The 14,569-nt window shown below is 37.0% G+C and overlaps 1 protein-coding gene across 2 annotated transcripts; it reads right to left on the bottom strand.

Moving 5' to 3' along the window:
- Window positions 1-2,050: 2,050 nt before the first annotated feature.
- On the bottom strand, window positions 2,051-14,278 carry LOC129807234 (katanin p80 WD40 repeat-containing subunit B1). 2 transcript variants are annotated; one of them, XM_055856370.1, is made up of 5 exons: window positions 14,092-14,278; window positions 13,728-13,855; window positions 7,504-9,380; window positions 3,548-3,622; window positions 2,051-3,408 (listed from the first exon to the last, which is right to left on the bottom strand). In XM_055856370.1, the coding sequence occupies exons 1-5, from the start codon at window positions 14,123-14,125 to the stop codon at window positions 3,171-3,173; spliced, it is 2,352 nt and encodes a 783-aa protein (XP_055712345.1). In that variant the 5' UTR covers window positions 14,126-14,278; the 3' UTR covers window positions 2,051-3,170. The 2 variants fall into 2 exon arrangements, with proteins under 2 accessions (XP_055712345.1, XP_055712346.1); XM_055856371.1 differs by lacking the exon at window positions 3,548-3,622.
- Between the last annotated feature and the right edge of the window lie 291 nt (window positions 14,279-14,569).

Raw genomic sequence — 14,569 nt, 5'->3', positions numbered from 1 at the left:
GGTTTAGGGTTAATAAAAAAAAATAACAATAATCCTATAATTTCATTAGTCTATTGTGGAGAAATTCATTTCACTTGAAAGGCAGAATGTGTGAAAGTCCCCGATTGCGGGGCACTTTAAAGATAAATATGAGGCAATTTTAGAGAAAGATGAAACGTGTTTATAGGAAACTTGCGATATCAGAATTGATTAAAATTACTATTTTGAAGTCTTCTAAGACTCTAAAATATGAAAATGTAATCGAACAAGAACTTTATAACAGAATTTGAACATTAATTGATCATATAGAAAAAATAAAATATCGCCAAAGATTTCCAAGCCTGTTTCTCATAAATTGAGCAATTTTCTTTAAATTTTTATACGAAAGAAATGTCTTTTGTAGTAATAAGCTAATTCTGTACATTGTTGGATCATTATATCGTCTTAGAACATGTCCTTTATAGTATAACAGTTTTATAATAGTATTTAAGTCTTGAATTTTTAAAATACTAAAAAAAATTTACAATATCTTGCTGAAAACATTCTGAAAAGATATTATAACAATTAAATTCATCATTTTCAAGCACCTAAAAAACAGTGAAAGTTTTTTTTATTAAAATTTTTTAATGAACTTTTAGGAAGTAATACTTTCCATAATTCCGAACTTTTTCGACAAAAACAGCTACAAAACGTTTTCAATGATCATTTTAAGTAAATTTGGATTGAAAAAGTAAATTGTTAGACACTGGAAACTTCTCTGAGTGCTTGCATGAAACTGCCCCTCACGTACTTTCGGAACTGAAATCAAAATTGTCAGAACCGTCTTAAAATTCATTCAACGCTAAATGCCTTATAATAATCATAAAACCGCTGGTAATTTAATACAATTATGTTATTTCGATAGATAAGTGCAATAGTTCAGAAATTGTTGAAAATAAAACATTACAAAAAGTTTCATTTTGATGCAGTTTTATAAAATCAATTACAGAATTCAAACGAGAAGCGTCACGAAATTAATTATTTGTATGAACATGGGTCTCAGTTATCTCTTCAATAACATAAAGGTTTTATCCCATTCCTTTCAAAGAGATAAGAAGAATATGCAAAAATTGAAACTGCCCCACCCTCCCCTATAGAAAATATATAAATATAATAATTTAGCACTGTTTTTATCATGAAAACAGTGACGTTTCCATTTGGAGTAGCGAAAAATTTCCATATGGAGCAGGTTTTGAATTAGCTTAATTTACCCTAAGTAGAGAATAGTGAAGTAAAAACTTTAACCAGAGTGTCGACCTAAATTTCGTGTTTTTGTACCATTCCATGGGCGATTTTAAAGAAATTAGTATTTTTGCTCGCATCTTTTTAGTTATCTAAAATGTTTAATCGGTAATGCTTGTTAAGCAGAGCATACCACTTTCTTTATAACTTCTACAGTTTCTTCATAAATCAACAATATTTTTGTGAAGTTATGGACAATATGGAGATTTTTAGGCAGAAATTCTGCCGAAAATCTACAGATTTTCTCTGAATATACTGGAATATACCGTTACAATTCAAAAAACCTCCGAGTAAAATCGGCACGTAGAGCAATGATTTGACGGGAAATGAAGCAAATATGCTCAAATTTGCCATGCTTTGTCTTAGTTTTGATGTGATTTTGCATTATTAAAGGATTTTCATGAAATTTACAATAAATATGAGTATGTAAACTCAATATGCAGATGAATAAAAAATCGTTACATTTCCAAAAGTTTGTCGCCCGAATTTCTCTCTAATTCAGGTCACATTTTGGTGTCAATTGCCCAAATTTGAGAGAGTCTACTGTATTTTGGTTTAAAATCAAAATTTGCAATTATTTCGGAAATTTTATTCAAGTTCTCACGTTTGCTCACGTTAAGAATCTCATCTACAATAAGCTGATCTATAGGCTTATCACTGGTTTTTAGATTAAATGCTTAAAGAAATTAAAGAAAATGAATACTGATCTTCTGAATTCCATCAATAACTGCATCAAAGAGTAAAAACACTGCAGATCATAAAAATTGCGTCATTTGATAAAACAAAAACATTTACGATTGTAAAAAATGTGTTTTATTAATTTTTATGTATCTTATTTACATTGCTAATGCATTAGTCTTTTATTATTTCTCAGATTTACGTTGAGTGTGAAAAAATATCGTTGTTATATTTTGGGGGATTTTGGTGGAAGTGCATTGTAAAAATTCTTTATTTAAATCTCTTCATTTTTTTCCATTTCTCTTTTTTTCATCCTTCACTTCAGCAAACACACAAATTAGAAGGAAATAAAATGGATATGTCATAAAACTATTTCTTTTAATGTTGTCTCACAATCATTTATATTCCTATTAATACTAAACTAACCTTTTAAGAAGGCACTCTTTATCGAAACACCATCATTCTTTCTCCATCTTTAACAAAAAAGCACTTTCTTTTTTTTGGGACTTATGCACATTGTGAGCGTCTTTTAATGTCTTTTCTTCGTTATTTTTATTTGACTTTTTTCTTTTAATTTCCTTTGTAATAGTAATATTTTCTCATACTCATTCACCATCACGCGAAAATGTAAATCAGTGGCATTGAATTTTTATTAATTTTATAAATTAGTGATTTGGGGTTTTCTTCATAATTATTTTATTATATGCTTCTAAAAATTATTACTTGTGTTATTTTCTACTATTAAATAGATAAATTATCACCTTCTTGTAGTCCTGTGTTAAGCACTTAATTTATTTCAATTAGTATAACACGTGAATTTTTATTCTAAATTCTTTCTCTGTATTTTAACTCATTCGTTCCATTTTTTTTTTCTTCAAGTAGAATGTTGTTATTTTTTTTTTATTGAAGTTGAGAAAAGAACTCTCTAGAGAGATTGAGAAATTGAATTTTATAGAGGCAAAAATTTTTTTTCAGTAGAAATTTTCCCATTAAAGAAAAAAAGAATTGAGATCGCAATGTCTGCAAACATGCAATCATCATTTTTTTTTCAAATGGATTTTCAACTGAGATTAATAAATTATTTATAAACTTATTAATTTTGTTATATCGTGTTCCTATTAGATAGCAAGATTTTCTTTTTTTTTTTCTTCAAAACAGTGTTAATGTCTCAATGAGCAAGTACAGACAATAAGTCTTTAGGTTTTCTTTGTCTAACAGACTGAAAGTTCATTTTATATGTCGACAATCAAGTTCTGCAGTGGCGTCAAAGTGGCTCCAACCACTTTATTCTCCGGCAATGTGCGAATCATGAGGAGCCACTTGCGGCATTCATTGCACTTTTGCCACCTCTCCTCACTACTAATGTCCACTCCAAGTGATCTCGCTGCCCACGGATCTGCATTGGCTTTGATGAGGGGCAGAAAATTTGTGAGAATCACCCGAAGAGTGTCACATGCTCTCGTGCAGTGGCTAAATACGCCCAATTGACAATAAAAAAATTAACGCCATTTAGTTTTTATATCACCAACATAAAAAGTGATAAAAAGATTTAAAAAAAAACACAAAACGATTTCTCGAAGGTCATTGCTGAAAGAAAAATTTTACTCACAATTTACGATCACTCTGCAGCATTTCGTACAATTCAGGCAACAATATAACACACATGTCCAATGTCCATGAGGCTCTGTTTATTCGAGAAAAAAAAGAACGACAAAAACAAAACATACGTTAAAGACTTTATTACTCTTTTTTTCTTTCAATTTCTTTATGTCAAAGAAAGTATCAGTTGAGAAATTCAAATTGAAATTGTCAACACAATAAATTAATTTGCTGTGTCATTTATAGTCAGAAAACGTAATTAATTGCCTTGATTTTTGTTGTGAATGACTTTATGAATACCTCCCATAAATTCATTGACTGATCGTGAGTAACTTTAACGATCGGCAAATAAAACAAATGGCAAAGGAAAATCCACAAAGTGCTCAAACTCTAATAAAAATTTAATTATCGGTACACCTTACTGATTTATCACAAGTTAAAATTGATGCAATCATAATTAGAATTCCAAGACCTTTCACTTGAAACCAATTATGAACAAATCGATTGACAGTTAAGCCCTCTAGTAGACTATTTTAATTTTGATTTTGAAAAATTCAAAATGGCGAATTTGCTTTCCTTCGTATAAGTCAGGAATGAGCTCGGTAAATTTCGTTCAGAATCGGATTCACTAAAAACAGTAAATTATCCAAGGGAAATATATTTGATCTGAGTAAAAAATCGAAAAAAAATGATCATAAATCCCGTTAAATCAAATCAAAAGCCCGGATAGGCTTATGGTAGCTGAGATTCTTTACTTGTTGTCTATAGGGATAGCCGTCGGTGGTGTAATGCCGGCTTCAGACTGGAGGTTTAGCCTAGTTCCCGAAGGTCTCAAAAATCTAAATAACAAGCAATTTTATTGAGTTTTCAAAATCTAATGAATTATTTGCCCTTATAATCCAATCCTAAACAACAATTTTCTAAAAAATCCTGCCTGGTTAGGAATTAGGGGAGTTAAACCAGATGACTAAGTCTTAAGTCTAAAGCGCGCCTAACTGAGCTAGGTTTTTCAGGACAATCTGTCTTTCCGATGAGCGTCGGAATTTGTTGATCAAATCCTATGAATCAAACACACAATTTTACCAGAGCTTTCGACGCTTATCGTGTCTTCCTCAGTGGTTATTGGTTGGTTTTTTCTTTAGGATTTTTGCCACTAATTCCTCTATTTTCTTATGCATCAGTTTTGAATTTGGTTAGGAGCTAATTTTCTTCTTCCTTTTTTGCACAGCGAACAGTCCGTTCGCTGTGCAAAATCCTAAAGAAAAGACCAACCAATAACCACTGAGGAAGACACGATAAGTGTCGAAAGCTCTGGTAAAATTGTGTGTTTGATTCATAGAATTTGGTCAACAAATTCCGACGCTCACCGGAAGGACAGATTGTTCTGAAAAAACTTAGCTGAGATTCTTTACGGGAGACCTCGGATTGCTTGCAACACGAAATAACTTTAATATTCGATTTTGAGCTAAATTTTGAAGGTTATAGCTCCGGCTCACCTTTTAGACCAGGAAAATTTCATAAAATCGAAATTCAGTAGGTCAATTCTGAACATTTTTTTTGGTAAGAAAAAGATATATCTTTATACACGTACACAGAAATTGTTTGACTGTATGTGTAAAAATTCAGGTTGCGATTTGCGAATGTGCGCGAACCACCAGCGCCACACGTAGTTAACGAAATGTACTTTTTCCTGTCACTGTATTCACACATACATTTACATTTTTAACGAAAATTATCTTACATCTTACCGATCTTACCAAAAAGATGTTCAAAATTGATCTACAGGTCCGTTCATTCCCAAACTCTTTGCATAAGACCATCCCAGTTTTTCGCACTCTTTTTCTTCTTTTAAGCATCACACCAAATTCAGTTTAGTTCAATCTAATTTTGAGAGCGAAAGAGCAAGACAAACATATGCGAAACGTTTGAGGATGAAAGGGATAGTGAATTTTGATTTCATGAAATTATCTTGATCTAAAAAGTGTGCTGGAACCATAAAGAAATGCGTCGAGCCAGTTTTATCCGTTTTCGCCGCCAAGAACAGTTTGCTCATAACGATTCTTTACAAGTCGCGAACACTCCAAGGTTCCCATTAAAAAATATCAGCTACCATAAGCTTATCTGGACTTATCACTGGTCATTTTCTATTTGAAATTGTCTGAATGAGGAAGGCCAACCAAAGGAAAAAAGTTCATTGAAAACGGTTAATAAACATTAGAGATAGAGTCCGGCCCATTTGGATATAGTAAGGGTCAGGATACAGTGGAATTCATTGAAATCGCTTCATAAACTAAATTAGAAAATGTGCTCCGGTGAAGTTATCTTTGATTAAGGCTTACTTACGAGACATACGAGACGAGGCGCGACGAGACGTACGAGACGAGGAGCGACGAGACGTACGAGACGAGGCGCGACGAGACGGACGAGACGAGGCGCGACGAGATGGGACCGGGTAATACAGAACAGAACAGAACAGGACAAGACAATACAGGACGAAACGAGATGGGATGGGACGGGACAGCATGAGACGAGACGAGACGACAGGAGACGAGACGACAGGAGACGAGACGAGACGAGACGAGACGAGACGAGACGAGACGAGACGAGACGAGACGAGACGAGACGACAGGAGACGAGACGAGACGAGACAAGACAAGACGAGACGAGACGAGACGAGACGAGACGAGACGACAGGAGACGAGACGAGACGACAGGAGACGAGACGACAGGAGACGAGACGAGACGAGACGACAGGAGACGAGACGAGACGAGACGACAGGAGACGAGACGAGACGAGACGACAGGAGACGAGACGAGACGAGACGACAGGAGACGAGACGAGACAAGACGAGACGAGACGAGACGAGACGACAGGAGTCGAGACGAGACGACAGGAGACGAGACGAGACGACAGGAGACGAGACGAGACGACAGGAGACGAGACGAGACGACAGGAGACGAGACGAGACGAGACGGACGAGACGGACGAGACGAGGCGCGATGAGATGGGACCGGGTAAAACAGTACAGAACAGGACAAGACAATTAAGGACGAAACGAGACGGGATGGGACGGGACAGCACAAGACGAGACGAGACGACAGGAGACGAGACGGGATGGGATGGAACGGGACGAGACGCGACGAGCTGAGACGAGACGAGCCGAGATAAAACGAGCCGAGATAAGACGAGACGAGACCGACGAGACGAGGCGCGACGAGACGAGACCGACGAGACGAGGCGCGACGAGACGAGGCCGGGCAAAACAGAACAGAACACGGCAAGACAATACAGGACGAAACGAGACGGGATGGGACGGGACGGCACGAGACGAGCCGAGTTGAGACGAGACGAGCCGAGCTGAGACGAGACGAGCCGAGATGAGAAGAGACGAGACGAGATGGACGAGACGAGGCGCGACGAGGCGCTACGAGATGGGACCGGGAAACAGAACAGAACAGGGCAAGACAATACAGGACGAAACGAGACGAGATGGGTCGGGACGAGACGAAACGGGACGGGACGAGGCATAACAGGACAGGATAAGACAGGAAGAAGCAGGACGGGATTTCCAATGATTATCGTTTAAAATTTAAACTTTTTTTGTTGATAAGGGTCTTCTTCTTCAGTAGATTCACTAAAAACTGATGAATATCTTGAATTTGAATACTTCTTCCATTTTTCTAATATTAATCCTGTAAGAACTATGATTAATTAAGGAAGAAGTATTGAAAACATTCAAATAGGTCAATTAATCAATCAATTACGGAAAACCTCTACCAAAGTTCAAAAACCTTGGAAGAAAAATCAAGGTCCCTTATTTTTGGGTGAAATGATTTTCGACGAACACCCAAGGATCTTTAATTCGAAAGATCTACTACTATCACTTACTAAGCCGCGAAAAGGTAAACGAATTTTCTCACATTATCTTCAAGAGTGCATTTAGTAGATAAAACAAGGTGACTTACGATTTCTCAAGAATGGCGCCAAGAAGATCCACTAGAACCGCATGATCTTTCAGTCGGACACTCTGCCTCAAAGCCGTATGGATATCCTGTCCCTTGACGCATTCCTTCACTAGCTTAAGACTGGCATGTCTGTTGCAGAGTTCCTGATAGACTGTGTCATGACTACTGGTCAGCATCTTCATCTCGTAGCCCTCATTGGCCCCCTCCGGTTGTCCGTAGTTCATAATCTTCTGCGGTGGCCGTTGGTGAATATTGTGATTACCCGAATGCTGTTGACTCTTCATGTCCAACGTCGATTTTGACCTCATGGGTTTCACAAAGATCTGCACCTGAGTGGCATTGCGATTTCTCAGATTGTTCTCCTTATTTATCTGAGCCTGATGGTAGTCATTGCGCCTGAGTTTATTCGACTGACTATTGCTGCGCACTGGAGAGCCTCCCCTTGACATTGTCCGTGGCTGAACGACATAGGTGGTGGTATTATTGAGTGGTTCGGCAATTTCACTCAAATTCGTCACACTCATCGAATTGATGATCTTCTTCTGGAGATTGTGTTTGATATTTGTGACATTGGACTGGGCATTGGTGCTACCGCCACTGCCACCGCCACCTCGTCGTTCCGGTCGTGATTTGGCCACAACCGTACTTCGACTGACAATGGTAGTATGGGACATTTTGGGTGCATAATCCGGTGGTTGGGCATTATTGACTGGGAAATCTTCCTTTTCAGGATCTGAGTATTTGTCATGATCGCTAGTTGAGAATTCCTCAATGTTCTTATTCAAATTGTAAACATCAGAATCATCACGATCCAATTGGTAATTGGTAAATTGGAAATTGGAACTGGGACTGGACGAGAGGGTTGTATACGTAATTGCTGGTGGTTCTGAACACTTGGGCACGAGATACTTATCAAAAACATCATCTTCCTCAATCATTTCAATACTCAAATTGGGCGAAGACATCCCACCCTCCTCAGTCACTGTTGGTACAGTTATCGCCGGTTTATCTTCCTTCCCAATAGACAAACGCATCTTTCCCTGTCCCCGATTGAAACTCTTCCGGGAACTCTGATTGTGACTAAAGGCCGTATTTGAGGGATTATAGAAGGGTCTTATGAGATCCAGTGACATTGCATGAATTGTCACATTGGTATTTTCATATGAACCACAAATCAATTGCTGATTGATCACCTTCATATCCCCCAAGAAACTCCATGTAGACTCAATATGATCAAATTCCCTGTCCGGTTCCCACCCAATTACCGAGATCCCAGCTGTTGAACCAACAAACAAACATTCCCCATTTTCACTGAATGTAACACACTTTACACTGTGCCCAGCTAAATTACTAGGTGAAGCTGTGCTTGTGCGTGAGATCATCTTCTTACTCTCCAGATCATAGAGATCAACTGTTCCATCATTTCTCCCAGCTGCCAGGAGAAATTCAAACGGATGGAATTGGATACATGTGACTGAGGAAGCATGTTCCTGAAAGTCAATTATCTCCTTACTCATCCGTATATCCCAGATAATTACCGATCCCTCTGTCCCAGCTGAGGCAATCCATGAGCCATCCGGTGAGAATCTCACAGAATTGACATTAGCTATATGTCCCCTGTACTTCTTAATGCAACTCCCATTGCGTACGTCCCACAGTCGGATTGTCGTATCATTGCTCCCGGACACAATGTACTCACCAAACGGATGGAAATCCAGCGTCCGGACACCCTTCATGTGCCCATGGAAACTGGTGGAATTACCACCAATATTGAGATCCCATCGTTTGATAATCCCAATTTCATCTGCTGAATAAACTACATCATCGTTGTATGCAAATCTGACACAGTCTACCGCACAGTTGTGACCATCCAGTGACTTGGGGAAAAACAGAAAAAGCCACAGATGGATAAGTTTGGTTGAGCCTATTGCTCCTGTGATTCTTTCACTGTAAATTTAGTTTGATATGTGTTGGAAACGCGACCGCCAACTGGCGGAAAAATTTGAAGGTTTTTTATGTAAGGCCTTCCGGCACATTTGTCAGTCTTTTTGTGAAAAGCGTGGCGTGACGTGCAGTTGTGCAATTCTTTTGGGAAAGGAATTTGCGTAAGTTAGGATATTTTCTCATGTTAAAACCTATGTAATTTAGTAGTATTTATTGTATAGGTTTGGCTGAACTCCTTGGGAGACGATCAAGCTAGGTCCTGAGTCAGGATAAAGAGTTTTATAACTTGGTAGGTTTGATAGACGATTGAAAGAAATTCAATATGGCGATAGTATGAAAATTATTAAATTGCAGGTTGTAAACTCGTGAAAATAGCTTGAGGTTGATGGAAGCAAACGGAGGCCGTTTGTGTTAAAGTAAGAATTGAATTATCTTGTTTAAGAAAGTGAATTGAAATGTAGGTTATATTTTAGGAACCATCAACACATACATGCACACACATTTGTATTAACTCTTTCGTCTCTTTTGGGACTGTAGTACCCAAAGAAGCATATGCAACTTCTATCAAAAACAATGTTTTTTAATTATTCAGAACTGATAAAAATCCGATTCTTGTGGATGATTATAAACTCTAAGTATGTCCAAATGTGAGATATTTTTTGTAGGACTTCAATTAATTCCTGAGCTTAGATATTTTTGATTAAAAATTGTGAAATTGGCTTGCAGCATATGCATCGGTCCGGAAAGAGTTAACACATTCGTAATATTCAGCCATTCAGTCACCGCCAAATTAATCAAGTCCTTGCAGTCCGCCACGCGTGATTGAGTTAATAAAAATAAATACAGTCCACTATCTCTTGATTTGTTTGACCCAGGGGACTTGGTCCCCAACAATATGCCTTCAGCGCCTTCAGCACACATTTTCGATTTCGATCGGTAATGCCTTCGGCACACCTTTTAGATCGGTAGAATTTCATGAAAGCTAAATTCGCGTCCCTTTCTTTCCCAAAAGATTTGCATAAGTATATCCCACTCTTTCGGGTTCGAATTTAGACTGAACTAAATTTAATTTGGTATGATGCTCAAAAGAAGAAGAAGAAGAGTGCAAAAGAGCAGGATAGACATATGCTAAACTTTTATGAATGAATGGGATGTGAATTTCGATTTTATGAAATTTTCCTGATCTAAAAGGTGTCCCGGAGCCATAAAATTTCATGAAATCAAAATTCGAATTCCTTTCATTCTCGAAAGATTTGCATAAGTCTATCCCACTCTTTAGTGCTCAAAATTGGACTGAACTAAATTTAATTATTTCCACCCTGAATATTGATAGGGAAGTGAGCGTGTATGACAACCTGCTGATGCGGTTTTGCGTTATTTGCGAGTTTTCAATTCTCGGTTGTTTGCATGCGGGATTCTCCCACATTTTCTTAGTTTTTAGATAATTTCTTAAGTTTTTCGTGTAAAAGTAATATTCATATTAGTTAAAGCAAGTGACTTTCCAACATATATAATGTTAAAAAACTAGTGAGAACAGTTCAAAACATGCAACTTTGAAATGTCAAATACACTTCAATATTTTATAAGAATGGCCCTAATTTAATTAATGGGACTTTGAAATTGCTAAAACTTGGTTCTGTGGTCCCCAGTTATTTTTGCTGCAAATTAGATAAATTTTTCATAGTTTTTCTTCAAAAATACCAAATAGGAGAGACTGGGGCAAAATTTGTCAAAACGAAAATTTCAATATTCACTATTTTCTAAAATAAAAAAGACTGAGGCTTGAAAATTTTTATTATTGATAGCCTTCATGAACCTTTTTAAACTTGCAAAGTTTCAAGGTATTCGAGGAAAGATTATGTAAAACAAAAAATAGACAATCAGAATTGCTCCGATTTCTGCCAAGAAAACTGTCGTAAAGCTTCCCATGGAAAAATGTACCTCATAACCTGTATCCAGTCTAAATAAACCTCCTCCAGATTTCTGTCCCTGCACTGACCCGTCCGTGAAGATTTTGATGTCATCTTCATTTACTACTGAAGACAGTGCATGAAAGTTAAAGGAGTTTCCTGTATTTAAAAGTAGAGTACAATTCGGGATCTCTGCGAAACATTCTGGAGATGTAGAATCACTAGGCATATCTAGAAAAGGGTTCTTTCCAGATATCCTTTTTAAGGCCAAACAGTGTCCTACAACACTCCCCTTTTGTGCCCACAAACCCGATATCACGTAATCTTAAAGCCCCCTTTGCAGCTTCCATTTCAATAAAAAGTGGAAGAGGGGGTAAAGCCTAATAGGATGGCGTAGGGCCTACCGTGATCATTAAGGCGGTTCCCCCGAGGCGAGGCTCTTCCATTGCACTTAGGGCCTCGACAGACCTGAGGATTACCCGAGAGACGGCTTAGCGTAATTATATTAGAAATAATGGTTAAACCACATTTCCATCATTTTCCACTAAGTCATCTCTCGGCTTAAGTCGTAAGTGTGTCTATGGCATTACCCTACTTACAACAAATCCCATTTAGATCAATCCGATTTTGAGTGCTAGTAGCTCCGGCGCGTCTTTTAGATATGGAAAATTTCAAGAAATTGAAATTCATATTCTTTTCCATCTCAAATTATTTGTGTAAGACTGTCCCACTCTTTCGCACTCTTCTTCTTCTTCTGAACATCACACCAAATTCAATTTAGTTCAGTTTACAATTTTGTCACCGAAAGAGTGTAATAGACTTATGTAAATCTTTCGAGGAAGAAAGTGAATTTTTACTTTATAAAATTTTCCTGATCTAAAAGATGTGCCGGACAAAGAAAACATATGCAAAATGTTTGAGAAAGAAAAGAAAGTGAAATTTGATTTGACGAATTTTTCCTAATGTAATGGCTTCAGCACACCTTTTACATCAGGAAAATTTCAAAAAATCAAAATTCACGACCTTTTCTCAATCCTTTTGCATAAGTCTCTCCCAGTCTTTCGACCTCTTCTTCTTCTTCTTCTTTTAAACATCACACCAAATTCAATTTAGTTCAATCGAATTTGGAGTGTAAGAGAATGAAATAGACATATTGAAAGAAAGGAATATGAATCTTAATTTTCTGAAATTTTCCTGATCTAAAAGATGTGCCAGAGACATAAAAAAGGTAGCAGAGACTGGGGTAAAAAGTCACAAATTGAAAATTTGAAAATTCAATATCTTCCGAGATAAAAGACTTAAAATTTTTTCCATAGATGGCCTCCATATACCTTCTTCAAAGTCGTAAGTTTCTTAGAATTCGAACAAGGAATTCAGAAAATAAAAGAAATATTGAAAATTTTAGCCCTATTTTTGAAATGTTTTCCTTACAACAGATATCAATTTTGACCTACTTATTTTCCAAAATTGATGCACTGGTAAGTATTTCCTAAATGATTTGAATTCTTTGAATACGAAACCACTATCTATTTTAGAATTTTACAAAGATTCTTTTCTCAAGAAATTTTTTAATTAAAAACGACCACTTGGGGTAAAAAGTAACAAAATGTATGGCGCAAAAAGTAGCAAAAACCGAAGCAATTTCTAATGTCTCACGGTGAGAAGAAACGTCATTTCCGCATCTCGACGCTTTTTGTTTGCATTGGTCAAACGATTAGCAGTCTCTTGTGTTTTTTTTTAAATAGCTTGAAAAACTGTGTTTTAAAAAGGTGTAGAGGAATAAATTTCCTATGAAAATTTGTCATATAGCTTTTTTTTTAAACTTACGAAAGCTCGTATAATAAAGCAAATCAAATTAGCATTTTTGAGAATGGTCACAAAATTACCTTGTAGAAAAGGGCTCGATAAATGTATTTCCTTACAAAATAGAGGAAAATGACTTTCACAAAGTTGTAGAGCAGTAAATTTCCTATAAAACTGCACTAATTAGAAATTTCTGGGGCGCTAGGGTAGCTTGTAAAAAAATCAAATATCCGTTTTGTTACTTTTTGCCCCAGTCTTGCCTATACCGTAGCCATGAAAACGAATTTTTCTAAAACTTCAAGTAAAGTTCGCGAAAAAAGCGAAATGTGCCTCAGTTTTTTTTTTGTAGACTCGATAATTAGTAATTTTTACACATTTCGGAAATGCTCGAAACAAATTCTCTGTGAATCTGAGCTCGATCAGAGATGGTTAACTCAATCGCAGCATCACAGTAGCTGCGACTGTGAAAGAATCACAGGTAACACGCCATTTGAATTTGGGGGAAAGTTTCCATCACAAATACAGTGAGGAAGAGAGTTTATCGAGGGAAAACAATGATCAAATTACCATGAAGCATTTCTCATTTCCAAATGCCCAGAGATTAACATTACGATCTTGGCCACCAGTCACCAAAACACGTCCAGTCTGTCCAACATCCAAGCACGTCACCTTCTGTGAGTGGGCCTGTATCTCATCTGCAAATACACACCACATACTCAATTAACACTTGGGAAAATGTAAATACACAGGAGGACGTCATCGATTGGGCATTTTCATCGTTTTTTTACATGCGGGGGCACTTCACGACAAAATTGTCAAACATAACCTTGTGCTTTGAGAAAATATCTTGCGAGAAAGGTGTCTTCCGTGAGACACAAATCTCCACATACAAAAAACTTTTACAGCAGCTGCCTCCCCGGGGGACACTTACAGATCTTTGATGTAAGTTTTCTCGCCACCGCCATAATCTTCAAACTTTTTTGGATGCTATCACAATAGTTTCAATCACGGTTCTCACATTTAAAACAACAAAATAAGAACAAAACAATTTTGCAACTTCACTTGGACTTTTATTTTTGCTTCTATGGCGATGACACTGAAGTGCTATAAAAATAATTGCCCGGTGGCCAATGCACCTTTTATAGCACACTATAAATATACATGACGCATACGAGTACTCGTACAACTTACTAATAAGCAATGTTTAATTTTGCGGATTGCAGATATTTATTGGGCTGTGTGGATGTCAAAAGACGTCCGGCCCCTACAAAAACTTTAAAGAAGAGAAGAAGAAGAAGCAGATATTTATTGCTTAAAAAACTTTATTAATTAGTTTAGTTAGGAGGAAGTGGGGCACCATTGAATTGGGACGGTTTTAAAATCATTTTTTTGTCTCCCATAGGGGAAAC

Source organism: Phlebotomus papatasi, chromosome 3, assembly GCF_024763615.1.
Source record: "Phlebotomus papatasi isolate M1 chromosome 3, Ppap_2.1, whole genome shotgun sequence".
NCBI lineage: Eukaryota > Metazoa > Arthropoda > Insecta > Diptera > Psychodidae > Phlebotomus > Phlebotomus papatasi.
The sequence above is the reverse complement of the archived record's forward strand: the minus strand, read 5'-3'. Positions and strand labels throughout refer to the sequence as shown.

What these genes read in the sequence shown, in the direction of transcription:
- LOC129807234 (XM_055856370.1), bottom strand. Translation starts at nt 14,125, where the DNA reads ATGGCGGTGGCGAGAAAACTTACATCAAAGATCT. An exon ending in GGCGCCATTCTTGAGAAATC is followed by an intron (nt 3,623 to 7,503) that starts GTAAGTCACCTT and finishes TCGAATAAACAG; the next exon opens with AGCCTCATGGACATTGGACA. An exon ending in CTGCAGAGTGATCGTAAATT is followed by an intron (nt 3,409 to 3,547) that starts GTGAGTAAAATT and finishes GGGCGTATTTAG; the next exon opens with CCACTGCACGAGAGCATGTG.